Raw genomic sequence first — 22607 nt, 5'->3', positions numbered from 1 at the left:
TAATTGGTGGTGATATTAAATAGTAAATGTTTGGGCTAAAATGTAAAACTTGTTACTTTTCTCCTCTATGTTTCTCCTCCAAATGCATTCCGGGGAAAAGGACAATCAAAAATAACTAACTAACTAACTAACTAACTTACTAATTAATTAAAAAATAAATGAATAAATAGCCCATCTCACGTTGATTATTTCTCAAGTCTCTTCTCGACCACTGATGATGAAGTGTAACAGATCGAGGGGGCGTGTCTCTCTCTGTATGATCACATGACACAGGGCTCTTATTGTCTACAGTCTGGGCCAGAAAGAAACCAGTGGGAGGTGAAAGAACATGGTGGTTAAAGGGATGGTGTGGAACTGATTTTTTTTTTTTTATAAATAGATAGAGTATTACGATTTATTCTTTCATATCTTTTAAAAAAGAATGTGACAAACTATCAATTAGCAAATACTTAACAGGCTGCGGTGGTGTAAGAGGAATAAAACACTTGGGGACGAGCAGTTATAGGAAAAGGATCAATAATGTAGCTATTTGTTTATTTCATGTAGATTTGTTTACTTGGTTTATGGTTTAGAGTGAAATGTGTAGGAGTTTAACGCGGAGTGAACCATGCGCTCCAATCTGGCAACCCATCCCTGGTGTGTGATTTTTGCCAACACCCCCCCCACCCCCCGCCCCCCCTTCCTTCGCTGTGTGACTCAAGGCTTTGGTTTGTGTTGAGTCCGGACGCAGAGGCTCATAAGCGGCTCATAAGGAGCTCATAAGCGGCTCATAAGCGGCTCAGTGACCCCCGGCGCGTTATTAAGTCTCGTTCCTGCAGCTTTGCGCGGACGGACGGAACTCCGGGAGACGCTGGATGTTAAACTCGGCTGCTGATTCATCTGAACCCGCAGCAGCTCCGCGGTCCTCTGCGCCGATCCTGTGGCTGATCTGCGCCTGATGTTCGAGTCACCCTGTGCGGCTCTGGGTGAGAATTTCCCCGCCAGCTCTCCCGGGTGAACTGACGCTCCGCCGCCGCGTCCATGGCTCTCTCAGCCCTGCAGGATCTCTGATCGCGTCCATGGTCCGGATCCGCTTCAGAGCCGCTGCTTCCTCATGCATGTGATCTGATTCATTCCACTGCTGCTGGAGGTGAGTTTAATACCTGTATATTTAACTCGGGTTTATTGTATCATTATTTAAATATTATTACTATAAAAGAAATAAAACTTACCCGGGTTTTTATTTTGCGCTTCAGTTTGCGCACAAAGTCAAGCCTCGTGTTTTTTTTTTTTTTGCATTTCTGCGCGGTCAAAAGCAACTCCATACCTCCACATCCATACAGTGATTATTGAACCCACAGTCAGCTCCACCTGGGAGTGAATAAACACCATGATGTAAGTGATCAGTGCAGATGCGTATGTTCTATCCTCAGCTTTAAGCAAGGTTACCGCCGCGCCTCTGAATCCTGCCTCCACTCCTCTCCACTGCCTGAGAGCTGCTTCAGTTCTCTGTGCTGAGATGGTCAAATGTCCTGCTTGGCATTTACAGCAAACAGAACCGGGGCTGCCTGCAGTCTGACTCGGACCAAACAGAACCTTTAGATCATTTCTAGGGCCGAGCTCTAGACCTGCTCTGTCCATGGTGCTGAAGTTAAATGACGGCTGTTTGATCTAAGGTTCCTGTTTCTTACAACTGCAAACCCATGCAAATTAAAACACAAAAACATTCATCATATCTTATGACAGTAGTGTACACTTGATCGCTCTCTTCAGCATACTGAGAAAAAAATGCAACAAAAAATAGAAAAGGTTCGTTACACACCTCCTTTGGTAAATGCCACTGCACATAAATAATGCACATGAAGACGTACTGCATTAACATGTTTTCCCAGCTCATATATTTTCTGTTTGAATACATATTTACCAATCGATTGATTTCCCAGCTGGGAATGCAAAACCATGTTGAATTAAATATTCATGAATAAGTATTTAAGTGGGAAGCTGACCAGTTTTGAAACATGCAAAATATCTGTACACTGTATTTAATATCTGTTATTAGATATAAACTAACATTATACCTGACATTGTTAGTTTGTTCAAAGAAAAGGTTTGCTGTGATTTGTTCCACTTTTCCATCACTACATACTCTGTGTAATTGAAATACCCACAGTAAAAGATTTGAGATTCCTGAAGGCTGTCATGAACACAAATCTCCCACTATACACAAAAAACCTCTTACACACATTTATAACTCAGTAAGGAAAAGATTAAATAACAGCAAATAATAGCAATGTTCACACACTGTGCTCATGAATGATGTTATAAGATAAAGCAGACATGATCTTTAGTGTGTTTTTCAAATCAGTAAACATTTACATTATGTGTCACCGTCATCCTCTAGAGCAACTTGTGTTTATCCTATTTATACAATTTGTTCAAGGTCCAGCTGGTGTGGCAGCTTGTTAGTGCTCCGATTAGAACTCATGCCCTTATGATCATTAGTTCAAAGTCTTAACCAAAAAGCGACCCCTGACCTTAGAGTCCGAGACCTGGAATTGGCGCTGTTTATTGTACTTGTTTGTGTGCTTGTGGTCTAGCTAAAATAAAAATGAAAAAAAAGTACAGGTGACAATTTTAGCAGCAAAACCAAGCTTTATAAACCTCCATAAAAAACCTGAGAAATGAGAAATACTTTACACAATTCAGAAGAAACATCATAACAGTAAACACTGCAGCCTTCATGACACCTTCATTACCCATAAGCCTCAGTCAGGTTCGTGCTTCCTGGCTTCAGCGGGCCGTGGCGGTAAAAGGGGGGAAGGGCATTTCTTAAATAATCACATTAACAAATTCTGCTTTTCCTCCCCCATCACTTTATCTACTCCTCCACTCATCACCCTCCCCTTTCTCTCTCTCTCTCTCTCTCTCTCTCTTTCTTCTCACACACACACACACACACACACACACACACACACACACACACACACACACAGCATTCTGAAAAATAAAGCTACAATCCAACCTTCATCTCTGTTGATCTAAAGGTCAACACTTAATACTTTCTCTCAAGCTCCGCCCCTTTCCTGGTCACCAGTTTCTGATTCTGAACCATTTCTGCTTTAAGAGAAGTATTACATTTGAAATAATCAGCAGTGGAACCCCTCTGTACACACTGACATCATGTGATGTGAATTCTGATACACAAGTCATTTTAAAACAGTGCAGATTGGATATGATGGCATTCTGAGCTGTTTTGTGAACAGATGATGCAATAGAGGAGTCAGTCTGTAAAGAGTTCACAATTAACTTAAGCCACACCTACTTGCTCTACTGGGTCTATGAGGCCCTTCACCACCTTCCACGCCTCCTTTGTAGACAGACACAGAGACTACGCCTTCGTTTTCTACTAATACTAAAGTATAGAAGTCACGCCTTCTTTCTTTCCTCCTTCCTTCAAATGCTTCCTTCCTATACTAGGACTGATTCACACAGAGGCCACGCCTCCTTTTTCTACTGTTCCCAACATGCACAGATGAGAGGGACTGATAGGCCATGACGCTTTCACTAAGACTGACCATGACAGAGTCCACGCCACCTTCGCTGGACCAGGCACTAAGACCACAAGTACAGACAGGAACCACACCAACTTTACTCAAACAGTCAAAGGCCACACCCACTTTACTGAAACAGACAGAGACTACGCCTACTTCCTTCAGAGACCATGCCTATTTTATTAAAACAGACAAAGACCACACCTACCTCGCTTAAACAGACATAGACCACGCCCACTTAAAAAAAAAGAGAGACCACACACACTTCACTTGAACAGAAATAGACCACGCCTACTTCATAAAAAGAAAGACAGAGACCACACCTACTTCATAAAAAGAAAGACAGAGACCACACCTACTTCATAAAAAGAAAGACAGAGACCACGCCTACTTCATAAAAAGAAAGACAGAGACCACACCTACTTCACTAAAACAGACACAGAGGCCACGCACACTTCATGAAAACAGAGACCATGCCTACTTCGCTAAAACAGACAGAGACCACACCTACATCACTGAAACAGACATAGACCACACCCACTTCACTAAAACAGAGAGGCCACACCTACTTCAGTGGAGCAGATACAGAGGTTACACTGACATTAATGCAAAAGACACATTGACCACACCTCTTTTCTACTGACACAGAGGCTCAGGCCACACCTTTTTCTTTTAGTGGATTCAAGAGACACAGTGTCAGGCCTCCATAATCATAAGACTGAAATGACAGCTCTTTCCCATAGTGCCACGCCTTCTTTTTTAACTAGGACTAACATGAACAGAGGCCACACCCCCATCACTGGAATGGACGTTGAGGCCACAAAGACATCAAAGCATTTAATTCCTGAAAAAAGCTTGCAAATGAACAATCTTCAGTTTACATATTACCACTTCTATTTTTCTGCCACGCCTCTTTCTGATGGAGAGCCTGCAAATAGCTAAGCTCCACTCACTGACTTAGGCATGTCCCACTCAGGGTCCCATCTCTCCTCACCCTCCTCCTCCTCGTCCCACACACACACACACACACACACACACACACCGTTTCCACCCTGCTGTTAGTGAAGCAGCTGCCATGCCTCCTCATCCAAGGGCACGTCACCCTCAGCGTCCGCCGGCATGCCTGGACCGGAGAAACAACATGTCCGCTCCTCTTTCCCATGAGGCCTTGCTGACCCAGCGTTCATTATCTCCCAGTTTTCATCTCCTGCATCTCACAGAGACGATTAAAGCAGCAGGAGTTATTTTGGCCTGTGTTCTGTGTCGCTCGTGCTAAACTGAAGAATTAAATCGGCAACAGCGCCGGCGCTCCTGCAGCAATCACCGACGTCGCAGCTGCGGCGCATGCAGCTGGCATTCCGAGTAAGTTTTACTCAGCAGGACGCATCACTTCATCATACAGCTTTACAGCCTCGGATGTACAGAGAGGACGATGACAAAACTTATAGCCACACACACACACACACACACACACACACAGTCTACTTCATCACAGCAACAAATGAGTCATCTCATGTTTTCTTGTTATTTCCATGACCTAGTGGCTCGTGTCGTAACACACACACACACACACAGAATTTGCTTCCACTTTGTACTGAACATGAACATGTGGGCGGAACTAGAAATGGTGCAGATCATTGATTGGTCTCTTGATTATTCTGCCATATTTAATAAGAAAAAAAAATCCACCTTTAAATAAGTAAAAACACTTTAAGGTCCATGAAATTGATTAGTTTCCTCGAACAGCATTTACCTGAGTGTTTTATTCCTCTTATATACTAATAGCACTAAAATCAGTTATCAATATTTAATCACTGAAAAATGTCAAGTCATACATTTTATCTCATATTCATAGTTAAATTTTAAAAATCAAAACACAAAAGAGGGATAAAACTTGTCCGTCCTGAATATGTGGGAAAACTTGTTACATAGCGCTGACACTGGAGACTCCTTCCATTATTTATATTATATGTAGAGCATGTGCTGTGAATGAGCTGTTGCTATGGAAACAGTACCATATTAGAGCAAGTGTGTTAACACAAGCCTGTGTTACTGTCAGAGCTGATGATATCGAGTTTATCCCTGAGCTGGATCTCTGAGCGGTGTGTCTTGCCCCGGCGTGTGGCGTTTGTAGCGCGGCGCCGCGCGAGGCCGTGAACAGATTCGAGAAGAGTTTGATTAAAAAACATGTTGAAATGGAAATGACTGAGACGACGAGGATGACGAAGTCGTCTTGATGAAGTTCACGTGTGACGATCGATCTCCTGCGATGCTGCGAGTGCTGATTCAGGCTCTCAGTTTCTCTCCTCCCGCCTCCACAGCTGTCACCATCACATCCGCTCGACTCGAAACCGGGGAGCGTTGCTCCTGCATCAGCACTCTGACTCAGAGAAGTTCGATCTGAATGACCGAGAGCTGGGTTTGTGTTTCGTCCACGCTGAAGGCGGAATGTTTCCGCAGGTGTAAGGATGGACAAAGGCACGGAGATCCATTTCACACTCGCGGACGTTTAGAGGAGACGACTCGGGGATAAGATTATCATGTCGCGCTGCTTTTTTTGACTTCTGCGTTCTTTTTTCTTTAAGGTGGAAGATAATTTGAGGAGAAATGAATCAGATTGAAGCTGTCCGAGCCGTTCACTCAGGGAGTAGATAAATGTTCTAAAAGAGGTTTCTCTCCTTTTTGTCATGAGAATCTTTAGATGGGACACAGAACGTCATCCGGAGTTTAAATCCCGGGTGATGCTGTAGCCTCCCGCGGCCGGGGGCCTGGAGAGAGCTGATTGGCCGAGCTCTCTCAGAGGGGTGGGATGTGAGACACTTAGTGCTAGTGCATCAATTATGGCTCTACAGCCAGTCAGGAGCTCTCTCTCTCTCACACACACACATACACACACACACACACACACACACACACACACTTGATGAATATAAGACGCATAAATCTACAAAAGCCACAAATCTCCCCTCTTAAATTTTGTAGTAAAGTGCAACTCTATTTTTACTTTTCAGTCTCTGTAGGCTGTGTGTGTGTGTGTGTGTGTGTGTGTGTGTTTTGCTCAGTTTTAGTCCATATGCAGTAAATATCTTCTTTGTTACTTGAGATGTGAAAGATCAGAGCAGATTAAAGCTTGTTTTCTGACGCACACACAAGGGCTCAAACTCGAACTCTCGATTTACTGAAACCTTTGCTCTTGTAACCAGACTTACAGTGTGAGTGTGGGAGACGATGAATATAAAACACCATAGATACAGATAGATAGAGTCAGCATCAAAGGGAACACCCAGAAAATGCCACATTTAAAGCTGAGAGAGAAAACAAACCACTAGCACAACGCTGAACATCTTCTATATGCCCTTAATTACAATAAATCATAACTTATCCTTATCTTGTTAAAAAGTATTATATTTTACCCAACCGAATGGGAACCGGTTGCACATGGCATAGTGGATGAGGGTTTGATTCCCACCTGGGAGTTTGCATGTTCTCCCCGTGCTTGGAGGGTTTCCTCAGGGTACTCCGGTTTTCTCCCATAGTTCAAAGATATGCAGGTTATTCTAACTGATGTTTCAAAATTGTCATGTGTGTGTGTGTGTGTGTGTGTTTGTGTATGTGTGTGTATGTGTGTGCGCTTATGAGCTCTGTGATGGATTGGCACCCTTTTCAGGGCGTACCCCTGCCACCATGTTAGTAGGCTGCACTGCATTCTGGGAACTGTAGTTGGACGTGTTTCCAGGTTTGGACACGACATGGAGCAGTTTTCTGCACAGGAAACACGAAACGTTTGAAAAATAATATGAATAGTATACATCATGAGTGTACAGTAAGTAGTCCCTAGTGTGAGCGCTGTGGATCAGCCAGAGGTAAAACTGGAGAGAACACAGCGAGGCTGGTGCGGGAGCGAGTGTTTCTACCTGCTGTAACGGAAGCGACAACAGGAACTAGATTGAGTTCATGAATATTACATGTAACTATAAATGTTTGCAAATCACAAGGTCTTTAATATTTTTGATACATCGTAGCTGCTGGACAAACGTTGTGGTGTTAGAGGAATAAAACAACATTCTGTTGGAGGAAATTAATAAAAACACACACTTGCTGTTTATTATTTACTTTTTGTCTTTCTTTACTGATCATTTTATTTATTGGGTTTTTACCCCACAGCTCACCTTTAACCCACTGATTTTTTAAATAAATTTTTATGGTAAATTAACTAAGAACATTCTAGAAATTTCAGTCCTGAACTCTCGAGGTTGTGTCCAGTGAATATATTCAGGACACACAGGCGGACGCCTGGCTGTAGTTCGATGGTACACGTATTGTATAGCCATGTGAATGACTCCGACTGCACTTCTTAATGCTGTTGCCATGGCGACAGGAGGACATTTAGCTGTGGGTGAAGGTCGTGGTGGCGTGACCCATGACCCCGGCGGTCTGCAAGCGGCGTTCTGTCGACAAACGGATTTCCGTCACGGTGAGAGAATCTCATCTCACATCACCGCTCAGAGAATCTCGTTATTAATTAACTTTAATGTTTTAACCAAAGAATTATGATTCTCATTATGTGTGTGTGTGTGTGTGTGTGTGTGTGTGTGCGTATGTGTTCCTGTCCATGTAGATTATCATTATAATGCCAATTTTAAATGCCTGTTTTAATTAAATAACTTGAAAAGCAATTACACATGACACGGATACAAAACCAGATTATATAACCGGCCTAGAACACAGAGAGACGATTACAACATGGACGTATTTGTGTAGTTCGTCTTTTTATACATTGAAATTGTATATAGATCTTTATGATGATGTCATAAATTAACATGACAGAGTTCAGGTTCAACTAAAGGTTTGTTTACTATTACTGACGCTGATGATTAAATATGCAACTTAATGCAAGTTTATGGAAGTTTAAAGACAGGATTAATGTGGTTCCTTTCGTGTAAAATGGAGCGAAACCATCAGACAGTAAGGAGGCTTTCCCACGTTCACACGTTCACACGTTCACACGTTCCCGCGAGCGAGCACTGAATTGTTCTTCGTAACGTGAACATGAAATCATGACCCTCCATGAAGGTTCACAGTTAAATGGAAGGATTGTAGGAGTTGTACGTACAGTATACACACTACTGCTCAAAAACTTATCACTTACAAATGACTTTGTTTTTGTTTAGTGATTTATTTTCTACATTCTACAACAATACTGAGGATTTTAAAACTATGGAATAAGACATGTGGAATTAGTTCATTATGTAGCAGTAACAGTCAGCTGTTATTTTAAGACCTGAAAGTCGGCTGTTCTGGATCAGTTCTCACAAGAACAGTATTGTGTCGTGTGCGTTTGTAAAACCCTTCGAGCTCCATGATGATGAAACTGTCTCTCATGAAGACCTTCCCAGGAAAACGAGACCAAACCTGAGCTCTGCTGCAGAGGAGAAGTTCATTTAGAGTCACCAGCCTCAGAAATCACCAATTAACAACCAGCACCTCAGATTAGAGCCGTTATGAAGCTTTACAGAGCAGAAGGAGCAGATATACATCTCAATATCAACGGTTCAGAGGAGATTATTGTGTGATTTGGATAATAAACGCCTTCAGTATTGTTTTACAGTGTAAAGAGAAATAAACATCAGGAACGACCATGGAGTTAGAAGGGGTGTACAAACTTTTGATAGTAATTTGGTAGTGTATAGGATCCCTTATAAAGAAACAGAAACTACCTACAAAGTCCTGAAGAACCGCTATGATCCACAAATGTATAATTTACACACGTTTAAAATTTTCAACACGTTTTTGACGTGGCGAGACGTACCGACCGCTGACAAACTACCTGAAGTTCTCCTGCCTGGGATCTCCTGTGATATCAAGGGCATTCAAATTCACAATCAACTTGAGGCACTTTTCTTTGTGTGTGTGTGTGTGTGTGTGTGTGTGTGTTTTACACCAACCTGTGATGCAGCAGGAACAGCAGTTTAGTGGAAAGTAAACAATAACACTGATGCTGGAGAAGCTACGACGAAAGGATGGCAGAAGGAAGAGTCTAGAACCAAACCAGGAAATAAAGCAAAAACGAAGAGCATGTGGCAGTGGAGTGTTTCAGCAAACAAACACATTATTAAAGAACTAAATTAAGTACATAAGTAAGGGCACAGAACATTTTGCCCCAGACAGAGAAGATCAGAGGAGCTGCATCTTAATCAGAGACATGGTTCATCTGGAGGAGTGATAATCGCTCAGATTCTCTTTCACAGCGTGAGCGCCTCGAATTAACACACGCACACTGGCTTTATTTTGTTATTTCGACTCAAAATAGTGAAGGAAAACTGTGATCCCCCCCCCCCACACACACACACACGAGGAACGTGTTGATTTGAGATGTTCGAGCGCTCGTGATTTCTTCGCCTCCAGCCACGAATCTCCATCTCATGCTCGTGTTGTGTAGAGCGTAAATCTCTCGTCTGTTTTTGCCCTCAGATGATGATGATGATGATGATGATGACTCGTTGATGAAGGAGAACGTTATGACCGACTGGCTCTCGTGTAAGGGGATTAAGGTTGCTGAGGTCATACTTAACGCAAACTGTCACTCATTACACTCACTCACTGTTCTGAAGTATGAGATCATCTAATTTCTAAGATCATCTCTTCGTCTCCACCTCCTCCTGCGTGAAGCCTAAAAACTGTGCTGAGACAAAAAAAAGAAAAGAAAATATATTCATTAAAAAATAAACATTTGTAAAAATTTATGTTTTTAATTTAAATTCTGACATTATTTTGAGAGAAGGTGGGACCAGCCGAGCAGTTCTGGAAGATTGGAGGGAACGTGGTGCAGTGTGGGGTGTGATTAGAGCTGAGAGTTAAGGAAGTTCTGGGACGTTTTTAGCTTTATAGGCGAGCATCTGGGTTTTGAAATGGATGCAGCAGCTACTTGAGGGAGCGGAGGAGAAGTGGGGTGGGAGAACTTAGGAAAGTTAAAAACAAGACATGCAGATGCATTCTGGATCAGCTGCAAACGATGTATGGTGGACAAAGAAAGACCTGCCCGGAACGAGCTGCAGGATGGAAACCTGTGTCTGAGGGAGGAAAGAAGAAGTTGAGTTGAGTGTCATCCATATAACAATGGTATGAAAAGCTGTGTGAGCATATGACCTCACCAAGAGATCAGGTATACAGGGAGAACAGAGGAGGACCAAGTACTGAGCCTTGTGGGACACCAGTGGAAAGTCTGTGTGGGGCAGATGTGGATTGTTTGAAGTGAGCAGTTCGAAAAGATGCAGTCGGCTGGCATCACATGGTTCGGAGGAAACAAGGTTTTTGGCCCTCCCCACTAGTAGCCTTAATGTGTCCCCTAGTGACGGGGAGGAATTAGACATTACTAAATTAGGGAGAAAATAAATCAGAGTACCCAGAGGAAACCCAAGCATGGGGAGAACATGCAAACTCCCCGCGACGGGAATCCCGGACCCCAGAGGTGCGAAGCGACAGTGCTAACCACTACGCCACTGGTGATAACAACTACACCACTGGTGATAACCACTATGCCACTGGCGGTGGTTCCTTTGGGTGCATCCCATGGGGATCGATCAGACTGGGATCTGGAGAGTTTTGAGGCGGAGTCAGGGGCCTTGGGCTCTTTGCCTGCTGGGCCCCGTGTGTGCGGTGGGCTGTGCTGCACTGGCAAGTTGTGACTATTGCGGCAAGCTGTGACTTTTTGTAGTGATTTGTGCTGTGTTGGCGTTTCTGTGGGATCGGACTGGACAGGTGGGTCTTTGGTCTCCGCGGGCGTGGGTAAGCCTCGGGTGCCCGTGATCTTCTCACCAGTTTACTGTGGTATAGTTGGTGATCAGCGTTAATGTGTTAATGTTTTGGCTCATGGGTGTATATGTGTATTATGATATTTATTGAATACTTTAATATTTTTCATCCTAAACTGACTAAAAGCAGTAGTTATTTTTGGTTTACTTAATATTTAAAAGTGTATATTAAAATGTCAGCATTAAATATTTTTGACTTAAATAGGCAAAAATATTCCTTTTTGAGGACTGGCACCTGTGTGTACGCCTCTCCCAGGGGCACTATAGAGGACGAGTGAGAGAGTGATATCATTTAGATAAAACATTTTTTTTTCAAAATGCTTTTTTGGATGTTTTCTTTTTTTGGGGGGGAAAATTGAGAAGAGGAGTTATATTTTTGAGCACGTGGGTGTGGATGGCGCTCGGGTGACGGAAGCCGCTAATCAGATTTCGAAATATTTTCCACCTCAGCAGTCCTCATGAATGAACTCTGAAACAAAGCTTAATTCAATCCCTGCAATATCTCAGAGGCACCTTGATGCCGTGTGATCATAGTGTGTGTGTGTTGGTTCATCTCTGTAGCCTTCACGTGGTCAGATCATGCCGCTGTGTTAGACGCACATCACGTCTGTATTCCAAGGTATCTGTTAGCGTGAGGTGCTGAAGGAGGACGGTGTGAAGCGTGAAGTTTGTTCTGTTCCACTCGTCACTCGCAAGTCATCTTCAGTGACAAACAGCATTTCACACACAGAGACACACACACACAGACACACACACACACACACAGACACACAGAGAGTGTCCGGGCCGTCATGCTGCGTTCCTTCACCTTTCACAGGTTGAACACGGAGAAACACACACACACACAAAATATTGGCACCCGGTCCCTACATCACTCACACAAACTCTCACTCCTCCTGTTCAGCACGCAACAGGTAGACGATGTCGTTTCCATAGTAACGCCTCGTTCACAGTGAGCACTACGGCAGATTCTTAACATTTACGCGTGTCCTTGATTTCTCTGTAAAACTGTGTATTAGTTTTTGGTTCGGGAGAGAGAGAGAGAGAGAGAGAGACTGCTGAGAGCGTGAGTGTGTAGAGCAGGTTAGTGTGATTATGCAGCATTTAGAAACAAATGGCTAGAAATGAATAAATAAGTGTCGCTGTGGTGGAGGAGGAATAAAACACTTCACGGTCAAAATTAAAAGATAATCACACAGAATTGCTCTGTTTCTAAACATCTCTGTGGAACCGGGCTGTAACATGGTTACTGTCACCAGTAATATTGTGTGTGTGTGTGTGTGTGTGTGTTAAATAATTAAAGCTATATGCTGCAATACATCAACACACTCCACACAGAGATGTAATTAACTTCTCCCTCAGGGAGGTGGCGGAGACGTCCTGCATCTGCCTGCTCCATAATGAATGATCAACTCGTGTGTGTGTGTGTGTGTGTGTGTGTGAGAGAGAGAGAGAGAGATCTGGTTTCTTTAAATGCCCAATATTACATTTTAGGACGATAACGGCTTAATATTTTATCACGTATGAGGATTACTATGATGTTTTCTTTTTGACACCATCGGCCCTCCGTAAACACCAGGTTCGTTTACTCGCGTAAGTGTTGTTGTGTCTAAGCTGCCAGATTTCCATTCACACGTTAAAAGCCAATCAGACGTAAAAGAACAAACTCATCCAGTGGCAGGTGATTTAGCCACACCCATAAAACTCCATAAAAGGCAAAGAAAGCTGAAAAATGACAACTAGCAAGTGAAAGAGCGCCGCCTAAGGAATGTGCACGCTGAATTTTCCAATTTAGGGTGCCATTACTTTTGTCCTGATTGAACAGCTAGTCTTACTGATGGAATTGTTCTGGAATCTTCCTTTCAGGTCATTAATATGCAACAACTAAATTTAAGTTTTATAACATGTTCATGAAAACAGTGTGTGTGTGTGTGTGTGTGTGTGTGTGTGTGTGTGTGAGACACAGAGAAAGAGAGAATAAAGCCATGATTTAAACTTTATTCTTGCACTTAAATTTGTGCAAATTCAGGAAAGAACATTTTATTACACCAACTGGATTTGCATAAACATGTAAATGTGTAACTATTTTACGAATAAATTAACTCGTATCCATGGCGATAAGCGAATCCTAAACTAAACTAAATGTTTTATCCTTTAATAAAAATATATTTATAAAACAACACAGGCGCTATTGTTAGGACGTGACTCCGCCCACAAAGCAGCAGGCCGTCCTCCTTCCCGTTCATGCTGCTCCGTCTCCGCACTTCATCTTCTTAGGATCTAATAAAATCCACCAGCCCTGTTTCATTTCCATCCAGGACTATTGATTACATTTGGGCTCCGGACGAATCGGATTAGGGCGCTATAACTCGATTCCATTGGGCAGGTACGAGTTACTCGAGGACAGCTCGTCTGATTGGCTACGACAGATACAGCTCTGTCTCTCTCTCTCTCACACACACACACACACACACACAGCCCTCTGTCTAACTGACAGAAAGTTTTAATAGGTTTGCTAAATTTCACTCCTCTAAAGAGCAAGTGGGTAAAGTGTGTGTGTGTTTATTCACACAGCAGCGTTTCCTAAAGTCAGACGGTTTGAGGGCGATTTGATCTTTGTTTTTTTGATACATTTTATAATAAATGTTACTTATACACTAATAAGTGTTTTGTCATGAGAAATCTTCAAAATCTTCATTGCAGTTCTAAATAAAAGAGTTGAATGTGTTTGTGGGTTTAGTGTGTGTTTGTGTAAGAGTTAATACTGAAGACACTAAAATAAAACTCTGAATCTCTGCAGAAAACAAACGAGTGAACATCTGAAGATAAGGCGTAGGAGATGTTCAGACGAGAAGTTTCATCTCTGGCCGATGATTAAGTTCAGACCAAACTGGGAGAGCTGAACTCTACACCCACATGTGATGCGTCTCACTTTTAAACACAGCAAACGTAGACATTAAAACATTATATACATATATAACCTAATAAGGATATACAGCATGCTTCTATAATTTGAACGATTCTAAGGAGTGTTCATGTCAAACTGGGATCAAAGTGATTGACATTTACAGAGGACTTCAGTCACAGTACGGTGATGAGACTCTTAGCCGCAGTGAAACATCTGAACGGTGAGAGCGGTTTAAAGAAGTCTGTACGTCTGTGAATGACGACCCCGGCCGATGTGGCTCGGACCCTCGCTGCAGTCGTTCATCTTGTGAGAGAGACGCATTTGTGTGGCTCTGAGTTATTGCCACGCCCCCTACAGTCCTGACCTCGCTCAGCGGGAAGGCCGGGGTTTCAGACATGAGGCAGGTAGTCTGATCATGGCTCTGGTGTACTGAGAAGTCCCACTTTGACTCGAACACTCCTGCAATACTAGTTTCTGTACTGACCTCTATTGATTGCAGTGGGTTGATGAGACATCACATGGTCCATATCCGTACTTTAGTGAAGCGCGGACCTCAGACTGGTGGAGGACGAAGCTGATGGTGCTCTAAACTAAAGGTTTTGCATTTACCGTCTTTGTAATTAAAAAGGGTTTGTTAGATGTTTTACTTATTCAAACTAAACCAATACAGATATTATTAACACTTACCTGACGCTGACACAATCACACCTGCAGGCTGATCTCTACATCACGACTAAATTGTGGTAGGTGGAGTTATAGCATTTTGCAAAAAATAAAAAAGTAAAAAAGTAATGACAAATTGACATAATATTTTGTCTCAAAGACAACTCGCACAGCACAATCTCTAACAGTCTGCAAAACTGACATGGTGGAGATATCTCATTACGCCGTCAAACTGAACATATGGTTTATCTGCTTTACAGGAAAGAAATTCTGCTTGAAGTAAGACATGATTGTAGGTGGTGTATAGATTCATGATATGAATCAGGGAGACACTCTGCTCCCGTCGTCCTGTAGAATAAACCTCCAGTTCAGGTAGAGAATAAAGTCTAACAGCGTCCCGATCGGAGCTGTTATTTTCGGACGACCTCAGTGTCCCAGACACGTCCTCTATCTGAGAGCTAAAATATCAGAACTGCTTTAAAATAAGATTTTGATGGTGTATCCAGAGGCCGCGGTGCGGAGGTGTGTGAGACGAACCGAGACTAAACTCCACACAATTCTACAGAAATAGCGCCGGACATTTCAGAATTCTTCAAAACAAAACAAAAATCTCTGTTTTTATCCACGTTTAACCAGTTAGTGATGAAAATAAAAACCTCGACACTACAGTATAAAATAGATGTACACAGGTATGTGATGTACAGTAGGGTGTGTACACTCAGGGTACCCCCATCTCGTGTGTGTGTGTGTGTGTGTGTGTGTCGGTTCTGACGTTTTCAATCAAAAATGTAAAAGAAACACAACAATTTAAATATTTTTATTTTAAACACTTCTACACTTTACCCACTGATGGAATGTTTATTTAACTATTGACCCAGTTAACCCAGTGTAAGTATCTATCCAGTGATGTAAACTTTAAGCTCTGGATAAGAGCGTCTGCCAAACGCATAAATGTAAATGTAAATGTCCCACCAGGTCCCCACAGTTAATCGTTATGTTTAAGATGTTTGCCGTTGTTATGAACAATACAGCTTCAAGAATTTAGTATTTAACCCCCCCCCCCCCCCACACACACACACTATATTCCACCTCTGTACTAGTGTCCCATGACCTAAAGAATCTCCCTGACGTCACTCCGTCTCTCCTCCGTCCTCCTGTCCAGTCCCCAGTCCTCCATCTCTCTCTCTCTCTCTCTCTCTCTCTCTCTCTCTCTCTCTCTCTCTCTCTAACCCCTCAGAAGCTCTCGACCACATCATGGCCCCTCTCTCACACTGTGTACCAGCCTCAGGCTCTTTTCACTAACTCACACACACACACACACACACACACACACACACACACACACACGGGGGCGGTATACAGCAGAGAGAGAAGCGTGCACATCTGACTCTTTTGAGGTGTTAGTTTGAAGTTAACGGAGATCCGTCAGCTTCCTGTGATGTTACGAAGCTCTTCTCTCATCACACGGACGAGTTTATTTTATGTAGAATTTATTTCCTGAAAGCTTCTTTGTGACAAAGACCATTGTTAAAGACCATTATAAATAAAACTGTCATCCTGTGTGTGTGTGTGTGTGTGTGTGTGTGTGTGTGTGTGTGTGTGTGTGTGTTTTAGGGTGTTGATGGAGAGCTTTTCGAATGACAGCCGGGACAGTGGTCATCACAGGCGGGATTCTAGCTACAGTAATCTTACTGTGCATCATTGCAGTACTGTGCTACTGTAGACTGCAGGTGAGTCTGCACTCATCACACTGTCTCCTCCGTCCTGTCCTCTCTCTCTCTCTCTCCCTCTCCTCTCTCTCTCTCTCCTCTCTCTCTCTCTCTCTCTCCTCATTCTCTCTCTCCTCTCTCTCTCTCTCTCTCTTTCTCTCTCTCTCTCTTTCCCTCTCTCTTCTCTCTCTTTCCTCATTCTCTCTCTCCTCTCTCTCTCTCTGTTTCTCTCTCTCCTCTCTCTCTCTCTCTGTTTCTCTCTCCTCTCTCTCTCTCTCTCTGTTTCCTCTCTGTTTCTCTCTCCTCTCTCTCTCTCTGTTTCTCTCTCCCCTCTCTCTCTCTCTCTCTGTTTCTCTCTCTCTTTCCCTCTCTCTCCTCTCTCTTTCCTCATTCTCTTTTTCCTCTCTCTCTCTCTGTTCTGCAGGAAAATCATCTGCGTCTCATCGTAATAAACATGCCGAGCTGTATTTCACTGCTGCCGTTCGATAAATTCGTCCTACCCATCAGTCTCTCCTACGCACGCTCACCACGCACGCGGAACAAAAACACATCATGTTTTGCTGCTTTAGCGCCCCGCCCATAAATCCATGCTACCACTCCCAGTGACTTGACTGATTGGGTTCATGTTTAGTGTTAAGAGTTTTTTTTTATTATTTTGAGTTTATCTGTAGATTTTATCATCGTGGTTAATTTAACAGTCGACATGTGGAATGAGAGATAACATTAAATCCACACGTCAGAAAGTGCTACCGGCGCTGAAGCGATCAGGGTTACATTATGAGAACGTTAGAAACAACACATTACTAAGTGTACCGTCAGTATGTTAGGAAATGTTACCCGAGATAAATCTGTACTGTATCTTCTGCAGCGCCGCGGGAGAAAGTAGCGCGGCCTGATGGAGCTGGCTTCCTGTTTCCGTATCCATTCCTCCCTCCCTTCCTCCCTCTCTGTCTCTCTCACACACACACACACATATGCACACACACACACACACACTTCACACTGATTTCAAGGCCTTTTTTTCATTAATACCCTTTTAAACTCAAACTAATTCTAGATCTTATGATTTAAATGGGGAACAAACGACAGCTTGCATTATTCACTACACACGAGGCCGTGACCTTTTCTTATTACATGTGCTTGAATCCGCTCCATTAGCATCCCGAGTCTGGTTCTTCCACGCCACCAGCAGCATTTCAGGGTTTAATTTTTTGTTTTTTTGTTTTTTTTTGTAAGCGTGATTGCAAAGTGAAAACACAAGCTGAGACTAAACAGTTATTTATATCCGTCGCCATGGTAACACTCTAACACGGTTAAAGGCGCAGTCATTTAGAAATGATCCACCTCGGAGGTGTCTCAGTGTAAAAAGAGAAATTCTACATATAAAACCTAAACTACGGGAAACATTCCTGTGAAAATGAGTTTCTGTAATTCGGTAAAGCAAACATGTTTTCAGAAGAACTGAAATGAAACATTTCTACACATAAAATCTGATTATAAACAGCAGGAACAGTATTACAGCAGAGCAGGCGTGACTGGGACGCTTCCTGCGGCGGTCTTTGTGTTTCTGCGAGATTAAACAAAATCAAATATTCAGCACTTTTTCCCTTTTTCACCCAGTTAGAAACATTTATCATTTATTCCAAACAAAAACAACAAAAAAACTAAAAACATTTATTCGAAAACGATGCTGTGGGAGGAAGCAGCGCAGTCTGAGACGTGGGGACGAAGGGACGCGGGGACAGAGGGACGCGGGGAAGAAGGGACACGGGGACGGAGGGACGCAGGGGCGCGTGGACGAAGGGACGCGGGGACAGAGGGACGCGGGGAAGAAGGGACACGGGGACGGAGGGACGTGGGGACGCAGGGACACGGGGACGGAGGGACGCAGGGGCGGAGGCACGCAGGGACACGGGGCTGGGTGAATATAATCACACAGCAGCATCAAGATCAACTACATCACAATACACACTACTGAGGAAATAAAGGTGTCACAATTACCTTTTTTACGCAAATCCATTTTTTTTACTCGTGTTTGGACATTCAGTTGGGTCTTCCCTGCTTTTTGTCTCCTAAAGTGTCTTCTAATGTGACCTCATATAAGAAGAGCCCCTCCCCCAGCTTGTTTCTCAGCTCTGCTGCTTCCTGTTACACAGGACATGATGTGTGTGACTGATGGTACTTTGTTAGTGACCCAGTGTGGGGGTCCATCCAATGACGGGAACTTAAGCACTTTAGGAAGTCACTCTGGAAAAGAGCTTCTGCCAAATGGTTAAATGTAAATGTAATGTACAGCGTGTGAGGAGTAAATAAATTAACGATCTGAGGAGTATTTCATCTGGGGCATTAAAACACACACACACACACACACACACACTGGTGCAGCTTTGAGCCCAGCATTCACTTGTTAAACAAATAGTCAAATACAGGACCTTTAAAGTACGTACTGTAAAAAATGTACAGTATCCAACATAATCCATTTGTATATGATATGATGTTTGTTGCCATGACGCTCGTCCGTATGATTGATCACATGATGATGATGTGAGTAACAGCTCCAGCTAGTTAAGAACGCAGTCCACCTTTTTCACAGTACTTGTTTTTTCCAAACATTAGGAATTTTTTATTGTTATCTCATGCGTATAATTTTCTGCATTCAAAAACACTCAGAAATACGAGATCTAATCTGGTCTGAGTTTAGGATCGAGTCAAATCATCACCAATCCCGTCCCGCTGTCGCAGTAATCGTTCTAGTTACGTGCGGAAGATGTCGAGTCGGATCTGCGCGTCCTCTCGAAGCTGAAAGCATCATCACGCGCTGTAAACTCCACTTACACGCCAGAACCCCAGAGCACGTCCTGTACAAGTCACGGGTTTCTGTTACTACACTATAAAGCCGTTACCATGGAAACCATAACCCATTACGATAAACCTGCACTACTGTCAGAGCGGCTGTTGTAGGAAACTAATCAACAGCAGGTGTTTTAAACTCCTGTGTTTTCATTGTGTTCTAGTATTATTGCTGTAAGAAGGAGGAGTCCGAGTCGGAGGAGGAGGAGCCTGACTTTGCTGTGACGTCTCGTGTGCCACCCATACACTCCAACCACAACATCCTGGCACCTGCCATCTCCGCGGCGCCCACCCCCAACGGGCCGGCCCTGTACACGCCCCCGCAGCCGACCCGCAAGCTGACCCGCTCGCAGACGTTCTGTCCGTCCTGCACGCACTACGACATGCCTTTCTACCTGCAGCAGCCAGACGGCCTGAGGAACGGCGGCGAGCGTCTGAGCTTCCGCAGCGTCCAGCAGCACGACCTGGAGCTGCCCACGCCACTGCCCACGCCCCTGCCCACGCCGCTGCCCACGCCGCTGCCCACGCCGCTGCCCAACTACCACAAGCTCAACCTGAATCGCTCCGTCACCATGAGACACATGTTCACACGCAGCTGCAGCATCAGCACCGATGTCTAGTGCACAGAGAGCACATGACCTGCGCCCCCTGCAGGCCTGGAGGTCCAAACACAGGCCGGTATGGACACTGGGATAGAGTTTGGGTTTGGAGGACACTCGGTGAAGTGTAATAAAGTTTTACTACACGAACAGACGAGATGATTAAGGTTAAACGTTAGAAACCATAAAATGACAAAGTCCTGGTGTCAGTTTGGGGAACTGAAGGATTAAAAAGGGCTTAAGAGAGTCGTTTCATTTTATTAAAGAGAAGCCAAACGCTTGACGTCACTTTCTTTTGTACATAAAATTTATCTTGTCATTTTTGTATCATCTGTGTGTGTGTGTGTGTGTGCGCGCATGTGTGTTTACGGATGATGTGATTTTATCAGGATTATATCTTAAAATTAAAGATAGAAAAATATATACCAGGCAACAGAAGAGAAAACACAAGCTCTAATCAGGGCTGCAATAAAGTATTTGAAATAAATATAATGTAAAAAAAAAAAGTTATTCAGATCTATAAACATGGACTTTAATTTCATTTACTTAAACTAACATTACAGTGTGACATTACATTTAATCCAGAAACAGATCAATGTTTTATCTTTCTCTTATCGGGAATTATTTCTTCCGTTTATATAAAATGTACTATTTATCTGGAACGTGTTCATCTTTTCTTACTGGAGAGAAGCGCGAGCTCGTGGAGGTCACAGAGGTCACAGAGGTCACGAAGGTCACGGAGGTGGAGAGATTCTTTAGACGTCCTGATCGCAGCTCGGACTCAGATGGAGTGAGAGCGCTCAATCAGGAGCCTGACTCTGTGTGTCGCTCTTTTCTTCTTTGATGTCAAAGACAGAACGACTGACGTACACTTCTGAATTATTTTGTATAAAAGGCCCTGAGTTACAGAAACATTTAATTTTTGATGTTTAATATTTGTTCTTTTCAGGTTTAACAGTGAGGTTGCTTTTGGTGATAATGGTGACTATCTGACTTTTGCAAGCACCATGTAGTCGTACTGTGTGTCCTTTCACACACACACACACACACACACACACGCACACACTCACAATCTCTTTCCCTTTTTAGGTCATTTAGGCAAACAAGTGCAATGAATTTAGGAGAAATTAGTTATTATTATTATTATTAATATTATTATTATTATTATTGCTGCATTGCTGTACATTATTGCTGTTTTTGGGTTTCATGTTCCCGGAGTGATGTCACGTTTTAATCTGTACAACTATGAACACAATGTTGATAATAAAACTGGAGAAAGTCTGAGATTATTCAAAGTCTATTTAGCAGATTAACAGCATTCGATTGCAAAAGAAATATAAACAATAGAGGTAAAGTCTATTATTAGGGCCCAGGTACTCTGACATCAGCACAATGACAACGTGACTATTACGTCATCGTCATTGCAGTGATAATGACAGTGTCTGAAAGTGCTGATGTCATAGTTTGTGAGGGCCCTCTTGTCTTTCTAAGGGAATTATTATTTTATTTGCGGTGCAGCCGATCAGTGATTGATCTGCATCTTAATAACAATATTAACTAGTTTTACGTTCTAATATTACTGGACCTTTTTTCATTTTTTGTGCTTCTTTGGAGAAGGCGTGTATCTCCTCATCTAAAAACAAAATCAATGTAATATTGTCAATATACATATATCATTTTTAGAAATTGGATTCTGCTGCCATTGGGGCGAGTCTGGGCCCTGGGCGTGGCTCGGGGGCTTCACAGAAGTCTTTCGGGGCATAGCTCATACACACTTGCATGTATACATGTCAAACTCGGTACACTTCTAAATCACATTGAGCTGAACGATTTTCACAGCACGTGCGCCATCGCCGCCTGGGGACACCAGAAAGACACGTCCAGCCATGATGATGCCTTAACCTCTGCCATATTCAGTGACATCATTGTCCGGGGCTTTTTAGAGGTCTGAGTGTGACGCACAGGTTGTGCGGTGCACCCGGGCAGCTTTGATTTTGGTCTTTTTGTGTTTTTTCGGCTGTTTCACCTGTTATTGAAACTTAAATAATTCACAGCATTTCAATAACCATAATCTAGTTCATCAGTTTTCAGCACAGATTAGAATATATAGAGCTGAGAAATTTTATTACTTCAAACTCACTTGGTGAATAAACTGAATAAACGTTACTATTCTACAATGTCCAGATGCGAAAGAAAATCCTTTCGACTTTGTCCTTTCAGATCATTGTCTTTGTTTCCATTGTCCACAAAGACATTAGATGTTTTTAAAGGCTTGTATCTCCTTCTTAATCAAACCATACTTTGGTTTTATAGGCCGTAATCATTTAACATCATTTATATTTCTAATCATTTCTAATTAGAGATACGAGTCAGTCTCACCATCCAATTAAAAGCTCAGAAACATGACAGCTTCAAATGAAAGAAATACTTCACATTAATGAAATGTATCATGTCTTTATTTGGTGTTAATGTTCCAGCTGATCTATCAGTCTGTCTGTGGCTTTAAACGTATTTTTAAATCCTGCACATGACGGACA

The 22607-nt window shown here is 42.9% G+C and overlaps 1 protein-coding gene across 1 annotated transcript; it reads left to right on the top strand.

Annotated features, from left to right (window-relative positions):
* The first annotated feature begins 731 nt into the window (after positions 1 to 731).
* fam163ba (family with sequence similarity 163 member B, genome duplicate a) lies at positions 732 to 21351 on the top strand. Its single transcript, XM_053476095.1, has 3 exons — positions 732 to 1129; positions 16527 to 16642; positions 19636 to 21351. Exons 2-3 carry the CDS (start codon positions 16550 to 16552, stop codon positions 20089 to 20091), a joined length of 549 nt encoding a protein of 182 aa, XP_053332070.1. The 5' UTR covers positions 732 to 1129; positions 16527 to 16549; the 3' UTR covers positions 20092 to 21351.
* The last annotated feature ends 1256 nt before the right edge of the window (positions 21352 to 22607 follow it).

Source organism: Clarias gariepinus, chromosome 17 (assembly GCF_024256425.1).
Source record: "Clarias gariepinus isolate MV-2021 ecotype Netherlands chromosome 17, CGAR_prim_01v2, whole genome shotgun sequence".
NCBI lineage: Eukaryota > Metazoa > Chordata > Actinopteri > Siluriformes > Clariidae > Clarias > Clarias gariepinus.
The sequence above is the reverse complement of the archived record's forward strand: the minus strand, read 5'-3'. Positions and strand labels throughout refer to the sequence as shown.